Genomic DNA, 12976 nt, shown 5'->3' on the forward strand with positions numbered 1-12976 from the left:
GATGAGAGTTATCCTTAGGAACAAGAGTGTTCCATCTTCCATGTGTTTACATATGCAAGTGTTTTGTAACATAGCTGACAGATACGGTTTCCTTTTCAAAAATGGGAGCAAGATATATTTCAAGACACCGGTTTAAACTATTTTCATTAGCAAATAGCCCCAGGGTTTATCAGTTTACAAATTTTCCATGTTTGTTCATAATGACAAGCATACAGTGCTACTTTAAACTATCACATCTAGTTATCTGAAAGCTAGCTTGTTTAGGACAAATACATTTCCCTGAGGTGGGCTCCTAAATTGATACACCTGTGCCTTCTCCAATTTATTAAATAGAGAATCAGATGGGATTTGCATAATTCAGTAAGTCCTACTGTCAAAAGGCACTGTTCTAGGTTCCAGAAGAAACCTAAGATGAGTAAGGCATAGTCTGCCTTCAGAAAATGTACAGCCCAGGAAGGACCCCCACATTCAGTCCCTAATATGAGTTTGTCCATACAAGATAGTTTCTGGACAGGATTGTGTAATAGGTAGGAACATAGGTGTGGGAGAAGCTAAAGTATTGGGTTCTGGGAAAAGAAACAAAAGGAGACATAATATACAGGAGAAAATAACACAAGGCATTTTGAAAAAAAAGTTATAAATAGGACACACATAATTGTTTAAAACATCAGAGAAAAACTTCACTTTGGAGATAGCATTAATTTGAACCTACAAGTAAAAGTGATTAAAAAAATAAATAAATAAAACTAGGGCATTCCAAACTGAGGGAACAGCATGAAATACATCAAAGGGGGACAGCATACATGGTGTGGTGAGTGAAGGACGGACCCCGTTCATTGAGCATCCATGGTGTGCCAAACACTGAGGCATGGTCACTTTGGGGTCTATGTGGATAGAAAGTAGGATGCTTGGTGGCTATCAAGAGAAATAAAAACTGGAAAAACTATTCAGGGTTAGAGTGCTTTGAATGTCAGGCTTGGGAAGCGGGACATCATCTTGTAGGCAACAGTCATCAACGGTGTTGAATGCAGTGGATTGAGGGGAGAATGGGAGGCAGCAGAATGTGTGACCACGCACGAGCTGGGGTTCCAAGTTTTCTGTGTTTGCTCCATTGTCCCATTGGACTTTACCTACAAAATGCAAATTCAAAGATAACATTTTAAATAATTTGAATATGCCAATCACAAGATGTTAGTCCCCAAGGGTGGGACTTTTCTGAGCACAGAGTCTTGTGCGACTGTACTGTTTTGCACATCTGTGAAGCTAGTCTTGGAGCAACCTTTAAGAATCTTGTTTCAGCTAGACAAGAGAAATAAGTGTTGAGATTTATGGCACATCAGGGTGACTATAGTCAATAATAACATGTCAAAATAACTTACAGAGTAAATTTCAAATGTATCACCACAAAATAATGTCAAGGCTGGCACGGTGGCTCACGCCTGTAATCCCAGCACTTTGGGAGGCCGAGACGGGCGGATCATGAGGTCAGGGATTGAGACCATTTCGGCTAACATGGTGAAACCCTGTCTCTACTAAAAATACAAAAAATTGGCTGGGAATGGTGGCGGGCGCCTGTAGTCCCAGCTACTAGGGAGGCTGAGGCCTGAGAGTGGCGTGAATCCGGGAGGCAGAGCTTGCAGTGAGCCGAGATCGCGACACTGCACTCCAGCCTGGGCGACAGAGTGAGACTCCATCTCAAAAAATTAAAAAATAAAAAACAAAAAAACGTCAAGAGGTGATGACTATATTAGCTTGATTTAATTACTCCACATTGTATATCCATATCAAAACATCACATCATACTCCATAAATGTAATACAACTATGATTTGTCAATTAAAAATAATATAAATAAACCAAAGAAAAAATATTATTTCAACATAATGGAGTAGAAACAGTTGAAGCTACAATGCAGTGGATTAGGAGAGAATGGAAGATGCTGTGGACCACTTTTGATCATTTCGATGGTAGAAGGAAGGATGCTCGTATAGCACAAGAGTATATTAGGATGGGATAAAGATTCTTGAGCATTTTGGGGGAAGGGATGGGTAACTTTAGAATGTCTGTGGACAAATGGGGTAGGAATGAGTAAGGGAGGGTGGAGGGACAGGAGTAATTTCCACAGTACAGTCTCACCAAAGTAAGTAGAGATGAATCAATGGCATAGATGAAGGGGGCAGCCTGCTACAGAAGAGGGGGAAATTCTGAGGTAGGAAGGCAGAGCAGGATAGGATGGATTTAGATGGAGAGATTGTGGCAAAGTTAATATTAGATGGCCTTGATTTGGTAAAGGAGATGAAGGAAAACACATCCATAGAGAGTGCATTTACCTGAGTGGGGCTGCGGATTCTGCAGACACTCAGAAAATTCTGAGAAACTGATGGGTAGAAATAAGTCTGAAAGTCATGAAGCATTGAAATTAGGTCAATTAATAAGCCTAACATGGAGTCGAAATGTTCAATAGAAAGGAAGAGTTGCAGATCTCTCACTTTAAATCAAAAGCTAGAAATGATTCAACTCAGTGAAGAAGGCATGTCAAAAGCTGAGACAGGGCAAAAGCTAGGCTTCTTGTGTCAAACAATTGTCCCAGTTGAGAAAGCAAATAAAAAGTTGTTGAAGGAAATTAAAAGTGCTACTCCAGCAAAGAATTGAATGATAATAAAGTGAAATATCCTTATTGCTGATTCAGAGAAAATATTAGATAGAAGATCAAACCAGCCACAAGATTTCCTTAAGTCAAAGCCTAATAGAGCAAGGCCCTAACTCTCTTCAATTATGTGAAGGCTGAGGAAGTTAAGGAAGCTGCAGAAGAAAAACTGGAAACTAGCAGAGGTTGGTTCATGAAGTTTAAGAAAAGAAGCCATCTCTAGAACCTAAAAGTGCAAAGTGAAGCAGCAAGTGCTAATGTAGAAACTACACCAAGTTATCCAGAAGATTTAGCTAAGATAACTGATGGAAGTCACTACACTAAACTATATATATATATATATATATTTTGAGATAGAGTCTCCCTCTGTCACCCAGGCTGGAGTGCCATGGTGAGATCTTGGCTCACTGAAGCCTTCGCCTCCCGGATTCAAGTGATTCTCATGCCTCAGCCTCCTGAGTAGCTGGGATTACAGTTGTAAGCCATCATACCCAGCTAATTTTTCTTTTCCTTTTGCTTTTTTTTTTTTTTTGAAAGGGACAGGATTTCATCATGTTGCCCAGGCTGGTCTCGAACTCCTAACCTCAGGTGACCCTCCCACCTCAGCATCCCAAAATACTAGAATTACAGGCATGAGCCACCGTGCCCAGCCTCACAATAAATTGTTAATGCAGACAAAACACCGTTATATTGAAAGAAATGCCATCTAGGACTTTCATAGCTAGAAAGGAGAAATTGATGCCTGACTTCAAAGCTTCCACAAACAGGCTGACTCTGTTGTTAGGGGCTAATGAAGCTGGTGAGTTTAAATTGAAGCCAATGTTCATTTATCATTTTGCAAATTCTAACACCCTTAAGAATTATGCTAAATATACTCTGCATGTGCTCTATAAACGGAAAAGACTAGATTATAGCATGGTTTATTGAATATTTTAAACTCACTATTGAGACCTACTACTTAGAAAAAAATATTTTTTTTTCAAAATATTACTGCTCATTGACAATGTACCTAGTCACCTAAAGCTTTTATGGAGATGGACAAAGAGATTAATGTGGTTTTCATGCCTGGTAATACAATATCCATTTTGCAGCCCATGGTTCAAGGAGTAATTTTGACTTTCAAGTCTTATTGTTTAGAAAATGCATTTTGTAAGGCTATAACTGCAATAGATTGTGATTCCTCTGATGGATCTGGGTGAAGTCAATTGAAAACCTCTGGAAGGATTCACCATTCTAGATACCACTAAGAACATTTGTGACTCATGAGTTCATGTTATTAACATTAACAAGAGTTTGGAAGAAATTGATTTCAACTCTCGTGGATGACTTTGAAGGGTTCAAGACCTCAGTGGAGGGAGTAACTGTGGATGTGGTGGAAATAGCAAGAGAACTAGAATTAGAAGTAAAGCCTGAAGATGTAACTGAATTGCTGCAATCTCATGACAAAACTTGAACAGATGAGGAATTGTTTCTTATGAATGAGAAAATAAAGTGGTTTCTTGAGATAGAATCTGCTCTGGGGGGAAAGGCTGTAAACATTGTTGAAATGACAACAAAGGATTTCAAATATTCCATAAAATTATTTGATAAAGCACTGACAAGGTTTGAGAGGACTTAATACAATTTTGAAAGAAGTTCTACTATAGATAAAATGCTATCAACAACAGTTCATGCTACAGAGGAATTTTTCATGAAAGAAAGTCAATCAACCAGGCACAATGGCTCACGCTTGTAATCCTAGCACTTTGGGAGGCCGAAGTGGGTGGATCACTTGAGGTCAGGAGTTCCAGACCAGCCTAGCAAACATGGTGAAACCCCGTCTCTACTAAAAATACAAAAACTAGCCAGGCCTGGTGGCGTGTGTCGGTAATCCCAGCTACTCAGGGGGCTAAGGTATGAGAATCACTTGAACCTGGGAGGTGGAGGTTGCAGTGAGTCAAGATCACACCACTGCCCTCCAGTCTGGGCTACAGAGAGAGACTCTGTCTCAAAAAAAAAAAAAAAAAAAAAAAAAGAAAAAGAAAGAAAAGAAAAAAGGAAAAAAAGAGAGAAAAGAAAGTCAGTCAATCGATGCAGCAATCTTCATTGTTGTTTTATTTTAGGAGATTGCCACAGCCACCCCAACCTTCAGCAAGCATCATCCTGATGAGTCAGCAGCCATCAAGGCTGCCCACCAGCAAAAGAAAAAATTACAACTTACTGAAGGCTCAGGTGATCATCATCATTTTTTAGCAATAAAGTATTTTAAATTATGTACATTTTTTGGACATAATGCTAGTAGACCCAGTATAGTGTAAACATAGCTTTTTATATACACTAGGAAGCAAAAAATTTGCATGACTTGCTCTATTGTGATATTCATTTTATTGGAGTAGTCTGAAACCAAACTCCCAGTATCTCCAAAGTTTATTTGTACCTTATGTTGATTAACTTTAATTCTCAACAGTCCCATAATGAGAAAGAGAGGAATGGAGAGCCTAAGTGACTTGCAAGAGCCCCTCCAGGAACTAGAAGGGAGAACTGGGATTTGAACCCATACATTTGGCTCTAGGACTGTAATTGTCACCTGTGGGCTGTGGTGCCTGGTGTACCTTAACACCTAGGTGATCTCCAAGGTCCTAAGAGGTGCTAACATTCTATGTGGCCATGAAATTAACCTTTTAAGCAGATGGGTGGTTTCTTGATTCTTCCTGTAATTCCAAAGCATTGTTCCTGTATGAACTTACTGATCATTGCGGCAAGGAAGACAAGTTTTCATTTTCCCAGCCCCACCACTGGGAACGGCTCATCGGGTGAAAAGCTTGGGAAGGCCTCAAGGTGGCAGCATTAACTCAAATATGGATAGACAGAGCCTTGTATCTGGCCTTGAACTAATCAAAAATTCAGAATTGGCCCTTTTCTGCCTTTTAGTTTTTCTAAAACCCCAGGGTGTAACTATTTGGAGGTGAAGAGTCAAACTGATCTTGTGAGGAGACCAAACAGTGAAGACGCTGGAGACATCAAAGTGGAAAAGCATAAGTATTTACCAGGAATTAAGAGTCTTTGGAGGGAAAAGAAAGAGGATATATTTGGTGCCATGAAAAAATGATGAGGTTCAAAAAGATTAATGATTCATCTGTTATCCATTCATAAGTGGCTGATTCTAGGCCTCTTACTTGCCAAAACCCTGAACCACCTCACTTCACCATGTTAATAGTCTTCATTTTTATCTGTTTAATTTTTTAGAATATTAAACACTGATAAAGGAGAGTACTAAATTGCTTTATAAAGCCAGATATATAGGCTAGATTGTCTCAGTTGTTAGAGTCTTGATCCTACAGGTGATGTTTTCTCTTCATTCCTCATCTTCTTCCTCTCCCTCTCTTCCTCTTCTCTTCCCTCCCCTTCCTTCCTTCATTTCTTTGCTTTCTCTCTTTATCTGTCTTCAGCCATTTTTCCCTCTTTCTTTCTCTAGTTTTTTCCTTGGTTGTTATATTGGTCAACTAAATAATGAGGAAATAACCTAAGTCTTCAGAGTTGGACATGTGGGTTAGGTGATTAGATGCTACAAAATTCCAACAGTGTGCAAAAATATCCTTGGACTCCTATCACCTAGCTTTCCACTTGCTTGGCCACTTTATATGTCTTCTTTTGTTAAAAATAATTTTTCTAACAGGGGGCTTTTTCTTGGAAATGTTTTCATGAGAGCAAAGAAAAAAGTGAGTAAATAAGCTCTACTTTTGTAACTGACTGTAGTGGAACATGCATTTGTGAGAACTTAAGAGAAATATTGTTTCCTAGATTCCGAGAACATCTCTGCTTTTCCACATTTATTCCCAAGAGAAGCAGTAAAGCACAGTGTAAAAATATATAGAATTTGGGTCAGACAGACTTGAGCATTTCCTCACTTTCTGGAACTACAAGATGCTCCAGGCTTCTCTGGTATAATCCCGGCTCCAGTGCTAGAACCAGCCTTTTCTCGAAGGAGCCCTGGTTTCTTTTATTAGAGAATAATATTAGAGAAAGATCTAAGTGCTAGGTATATACAGAAGTTTTCACATCTGTAAATTGAAAAGATAATATATTTCTCATAGAGTTATAAGAACATTAAGTGAAATAACACATACAAATATATACTGAACCAAGGGCTTGAAACATAGGAAGCTATATTATATTTTATATAAATATATTATATACATATAAATTTATCAGAAGCCAAAATACAGAAATCCTTCGCTTCTTGTAGGCACCATGTTAAAATTCATTTAAAACCAGGTTGATTGGGAAAAAAATTCCTGGAAATGTTTTGATTCACAGAGCTCTTTGAAACTTTGAGTTCTGTAGACAGAACTGGGTTTGGGAAAATGGAGATTCTGATAAAATTTATCATTTATAATCTGACATTTTGAAAATTTCTCCCCAAAGGGCCAACTTGCAATAATCACAGGAAATCTGTGGGCTGAGTGCGCAGTGGCTGGATCCTCAAGCTCCTTTGAAAGCATTTTTTGACAGAATTTGCTCATCAATAATCTTAGCCTGTGACTAGAAGAACCAGGACTCCCCTGTGTCCCCTAAGGGATCTTCGAGGTGCCTCCATATCATAGTAATGTTTCAGTTCCCTCAGGAAAGTGGTGTTTTGATTGCTTGTTTGTATGTTGCTGAGTCTTGGATTGGAATTGAGACCTTAGGGAACCCCCCTTCAGAGGCTCCCAGATCTACATAGGCACTAGTTTCTAGCTGATCTCAGACTTTTCACACAGTTTGGTATGGCTCACTTACAGTCTCAAGCAAACTGCAGCGGCAGCTGAACTGCCTTTACACTTTTATCACATAGCCTCAGGAAATCTTTCACTATTTGAAATCCAAGGTCCTCAGAGACCAACAGCTCTTCTTTTCTTTTCTTTTTCAGACTTCAAAAAGTCCAATGTTGAAGCAGTTCTGAATTGAGATCTCATAATTCCCAAGGACATAGGTATGTTTTCCCCGACCTTTTTAAAAAGCAGTATTCTTCACACGGTAGGTAGAAATAACGGGTTCGTCTAAAAAAAAAAAAGAGGCTCGGAAGTAGGTATATAAAAAGACTCTTCATTCAATTTCCCCCAACCTCCTCTGCTACATTTCACAAGAATAGAGACAGAAGTTTCCCATAAGTAATTCTGGGTTACCTTTAATTAGACAGCCATTGCCATAGTCATTGCTAGATGGGGTGTTGCTACCAACTGGTGTTAACAAAACCTGGGAAATAACTTCACACGATTGGCCTACAGTTTAATAAAAAGATTGATTGATTAGCTTCTATGGAGCACCTGCTAGAGGTCACACACTGGCTGAATTTTCTTATATTTTATCTTACTTTATCTTCTGTCTATAAAGGAAGATTGACTTGCCTACAGTCCCACAGCAAGTAAGCATTAAAGCTCTTATTCTAACTCAACTGCTGAGATTCTAATTCACTCATCCACTTGACAAATAGTTGACTCTACTGTGTGGCTGCCTCGAGTGTAGGTAGTGGATAATAATGCACAAAACACTGACAAACAATATAGGCCTTGTCTCTTCCCTTATGGAATTTATTCCATTGAGAATCTTCTTTAGAACTCCCCAAACAGGGCTGTTATGACTGGGGGTGATGCTTCAAACCCCTTTAGAAGCAATTTTGATGGAACTTTTTATTTCCAAGCTATCTTAATGGCTTAGACTTCTCCTTATCTCTTTATAACAATAATAATTTCTTAAATTTTAATGCTTTTTCAGTTTTTGACTTAATATTTCAACCTTAGGTATTTCAGTATTCAACCTTAGATATTTTAAAGATATTTTTTCTCTTTCAAGACTCCTTCTGATATTTATTTTAGGCCCATGCAGAAAAGCCTGGGTTTTGCAGGAGTTGAGTGGGAGGAGATATAGCAGCGGCAGTGGCAGGATTTGGATTCAGGCCTTGCAGCCTCCCAGGGTTGGTGCTGGGTAAATGAGGCCTTTTCTCTCGGCACTGACTCCAGATTTCTCCTTGCTGCACTGGATCTCAACACATTTATTAACAGAGACTGCAATGCGTAATAGAAAGGGTTGCCCATCAAGGGAACACGGAAAGTACCTTGAAGATTAATTGCTGATAGATGAAGATGGCAGTCAGCGGCAGTTCAATATGGTGTGTGGGGGGTGTGTAATGGCTTTTAAAAACTGAACCTATAGCTTAAGTGAATAGACTCCTGTGGTCAATATTAACCAAGGAAATTGATCTAATAAGCATTCGAGAAGATATTTTGGAAAAATATTCAGAATCCACCCTAAGTCAGCTGAATTTTATTCTTGGAGTTTTTCCAGGTTTTCATCCTACCTTGTGTCTGGGAAAAGGTTGGTTTACGATATGGGAGGGCTAATATCTCTTTAGTCAAAGGACCACAGTACTTAGCACGCAGTTATCCCTTCCTGGGGTCCCTCTGCCAATAAGCAGCAGTATTTGGCCAGAGTTCTAGACTTTAAACCAGTCGCTTCACCTCACTGAGCCTCAGTTTCTTCATGTCTATGTCTGCTGTCTCTCTCTATCTAGTCATGCAATAATTAAGAAGTGAATGCAAAAAGAGTTTTATAAACTTTAGAACCACTGTTTTTTATAAACTCGAGAACAGCGGTTCTCAATCAGGGGACTGTTACCCTTCAGGAGACATTTGGCAACATTTGGAGACATTTTTGACTGTTACAAATGGGAGGTAGTGGTGTTACTAGAATCTAATTTAGCAGGGAAACTGCTAAATATCTTACAATGCACAGGACAGCACTCCTTCTTGCCCACCACACCCTGAACCAAAGAACTGTCTAGCTCATAATGTCAGTAATGCTAAGGCTGAAAAATCAGGCTCTGGAATTGTACAGATTTTACAGTTAAGTAGTTATGTGACCTCGAGGGGCACCACATCCTTCTGTTTCCAAATATGTAAGATCAGAACACTGCCTGTCATAGATTACAGGATATTGTGTCTGCTAAAATTAGAGAGTATACACACATGTCAGAAGTCAAAAGAAAAGTCAAAAAGCCTGGATAAATATAATGGAAAGTGCTACTGGTCAGAAAGTCAATTGGTACATTACTGGATAGTAATGTACCAAGCTGACTGAGCCAGTTCTTATGAAACTAGCCACATCGTGTGTGTGTAGTGGTCATCCAGAAATGACAAGCTACCTTATCCCCTTCTTTTTGTGTCACCAATCGAATGGCTGCTGTTACTCTTCAAGGTAAGCGAAAGTCCAGCAGAGTTGAAGCATCTTTCTCCTTTAATTCCTGTTTTCTCCTTTTTCCTCCTCTCTTCTAACATTTTCTCCCTCATTTCTTCTGAGCCTGCTCCCACTCACTCTGCTACTAGGAGTGGGGAAAGCCTGTGAACACCTGAGGTTGAGGAACAAAAATAGGAGAGAAAGAGTGCTCTCAAATGAGGACACAAGCCTGTCTCCAGGCCTGACCAGCTGCAAACTCACTGTTACTCCTGAATATTTTTCATACGACAAGTCTAAGCTAATATTTTGGCCCAAAGCACAAGTCTGGTAGACAAGAGGACAATAGGCGGTTTGTTGTGGAATTAAAGAGCGTGAAAAATGTTTCTATACTTTCCTATTGATGTTCCGTTCGATTCACCAAATATTTATATATGTGCGTGAGGGGCCATGATAAGGTGGGTGGACCAGAGAGGATGAAGACAGTTACCGTCCCAAGGGGCTTAGAGCTAGGCGAAGAGTGAGTGGTTGCCCAACTAATTGTACAACAATCAGCTAAGACTCAAGTGCTTTGAGGAGGCAGAGAAAGGAGGACTTAACTGTATTTAGGGTCTACAACAGACTTCTGATAAGGGGTGAAAAAAGACATATGCATATACACAGATACACAAAAACATTTGTATATATCAAATTTGTAGTTCCATATTAAATATATATATAAATACATCCTCATATTTAAATATACCATACTCCCTTTCAGTTGAACTACTGTTGAGGGATTAATTTATAAAGGCTTCAAAAGTTGTGGTTAAGATCTTTGGATTTAGTATCAAACAGACCTTGAGGGCACCACCACCTTGTCCTGCCAACACCTTGATTTTGGCCCAGTGAAACTGATTTGAGACTTCTGGCCTCCTGAACTTTGAGAGAATAAACTTGTGTTGTTTTAAGGAAAAATAAATTTAGAAAATCTTTAGTGAGGCTATACTATTGGAAGTAGAATGTGGAAGACATTGAGTGATGGATGTTTTTATTTTTAATAATTAAATGCATACAATCTTATATTCATATCATAATTTGTATTTATATCATGTAAATATGTTAAAGAATTCAAGATGAATGTATGGACTTTGGATTCAGAAATATAAAGGGGTGAACTTTGATTGTGACTGTTAAATAGACTATCTTGCTCAATATTCAGCTCCCTGAGCCTTAACTTTCTTGTCTGTAAGATGGTCATAATAGCACCTATCTCATATGAATTAAAAGCTATAATATAACAGAGGGTTCTAGCATGAGTCTTACACACAGTGCGTTCTCTCTATACATTAGTTTTCTCCTTTTTTATCATCCCATCATCCCTTCTCATACTTTCATTTGAATTTGGTTGATGCCTCTTCTTTAATCACCAGGCTAATTCAAGTTGACCACAATGGAGAATAGAACAGAAGTGACAGAGTTTATCCTCTTGGGATTAACAGATAACCCCAATCTTCAGATACTCCTCCTCCTGGCATTTTTATTCATCTACCTCATAACCCTGCTTGGGAATGGAGGAATGATGGTGATCATCCACTCAGACTCCCATCTCCACACTCCAATGTACTTTTTCCTCAGTAACCTCTCCTTTGTAGACTTGGGTTACTCATCAGCTGTAGCCCCCAAAACGGTGGCTGCATTGCAGTCAGGGGACAAGGCCATCTCCTACAATGGATGTGCAGCTCAGTTCTTCTTCTTTGTGGGGTTTGCCACTGTTGAGTGCTACCTCCTGGCCTCCATGGCCTATGACCGCCATGCAGCGGTATGTAGGCCTCTTCATTACACCACCATCATGACAGCAGGTATGTGTGCTCTCCTTGCTACTGGTTCCTATGTCTCTGGCTTCCTCAATGCCTCTATCCATGCAGCAGGCACCTTCAGACTCTCCTTCTGTGGTTCTAATGAGATTAATAATTTCTTCTGTGACATTCCCCCACTCCTGGCTCTCTCATGCTCTGACACGCGCATCAGCAAGTTGGTGGTCTTCTTTGTGGTGGGCTTCAACGTCTTTTTCACCCTCCTGGTCATCCTCATTTCTTACTTCTTCATATGCATCACCATTCAAAGGATGTGTTCTGCTGAAGGGCGGAAGAAAGTCTTCTCCACCTGTGCTTCCCATCTCACTGCTGTGTCCATCTTCTATGGCACAATCATCTTCATGTACTTACAGCCCAACTCCAGCCAGTCCATGGACACAGACAAAATAGCCTCTGTGTTTTACACAGTGGTGATTCCCATGCTGAATCCCTTGATCTACAGTCTTAGGAACAAAGAAGTGAAAAGTGCTCTCTGGAAAATACTCAACAAACTTTACCCCCAATATTAAGTGTGAATGGGAAGTAGGCAAGCAATTAAGGGATAAACTTTCTCTCACACCTAAATGCCATCATGACTTTTAATGTTTGGCTGGTTTCAGTTCTTTCTTCCCCAAGAACAGCGGTTACTTCTGCTATTAGAAGATGTAAAAAGCAGCACGTTGAAAAGTCTTACTTAGAAAGATAATCGTATATTTAGTGAACAGCAGCATGGGACAGTTGAGCTTTTCTTGCTTTAGTTTCTTGATGTGTTTTAAAGCAGAAGATTGAAGGATATAACTGAATGTACTGAATTTTCCTCATCCTATTTTTAATTGCAAGGATTTTCATTCACTATTAAACTTGGTATAAAGATTTCGCCTTCATTTATAATATTGATCAACTGAACATGCAGTATTGTTTTTTATTCCTTTGTTCTGTGAGTTTGAAAGTTGGACTTCCTAATGTAGACAAAGGATGGTTCAATATTTTAAATGATATTTCAGAGGAAGTTGTAATTTAAAGGACAAGGCACTAGATCGAGTCAGGTGACTGAAGATTACATCTTTCCAACTCTCTACTCTCCCTTCTCTACCCATATTCCTACCCTACTTGCTAGTCATGTGCCTTTGCAATTTCCATTCCCTTTTGCTAAAGCGTTGGGGAAACAATACACCTTGTTGTATACATAAGTATGGAAATGCTTTAATAGATGAATTAGTTAAATTTGAACCTGACTAAATATAACTTCCTTCGGAGAGCCTACACTATCTTCTATGTTTCTTGTCTCTGTCTAACATAATTACCAA

The 12976-nt window shown here is 39.3% G+C and overlaps 1 protein-coding gene across 1 annotated transcript; it reads left to right on the forward strand.

Moving 5' to 3' along the window:
* Positions 1 to 11266: 11266 nt before the first annotated feature.
* LOC112607249 (olfactory receptor 5B21) lies at positions 11267 to 12199 on the forward strand. Its single transcript, XM_025358360.1, has one exon. The coding sequence runs from the start codon at positions 11267 to 11269 to the stop codon at positions 12197 to 12199; it is 933 nt and encodes a 310-aa protein (XP_025214145.1).
* The last annotated feature ends 777 nt before the right edge of the window (positions 12200 to 12976 follow it).

The sequence above is a fragment of the Theropithecus gelada genome, chromosome 14 (genome assembly GCF_003255815.1).
Source record: "Theropithecus gelada isolate Dixy chromosome 14, Tgel_1.0, whole genome shotgun sequence".
In the NCBI taxonomy this organism is placed as follows: domain Eukaryota; kingdom Metazoa; phylum Chordata; class Mammalia; order Primates; family Cercopithecidae; genus Theropithecus; species Theropithecus gelada.

What these genes read in the sequence shown, in the direction of transcription:
- LOC112607249 (XM_025358360.1), top strand. Translation starts at nt 11,267, where the DNA reads ATGGAGAATAGAACAGAAGTGACAGAGTTTATCCTCTTGGGATTAACA.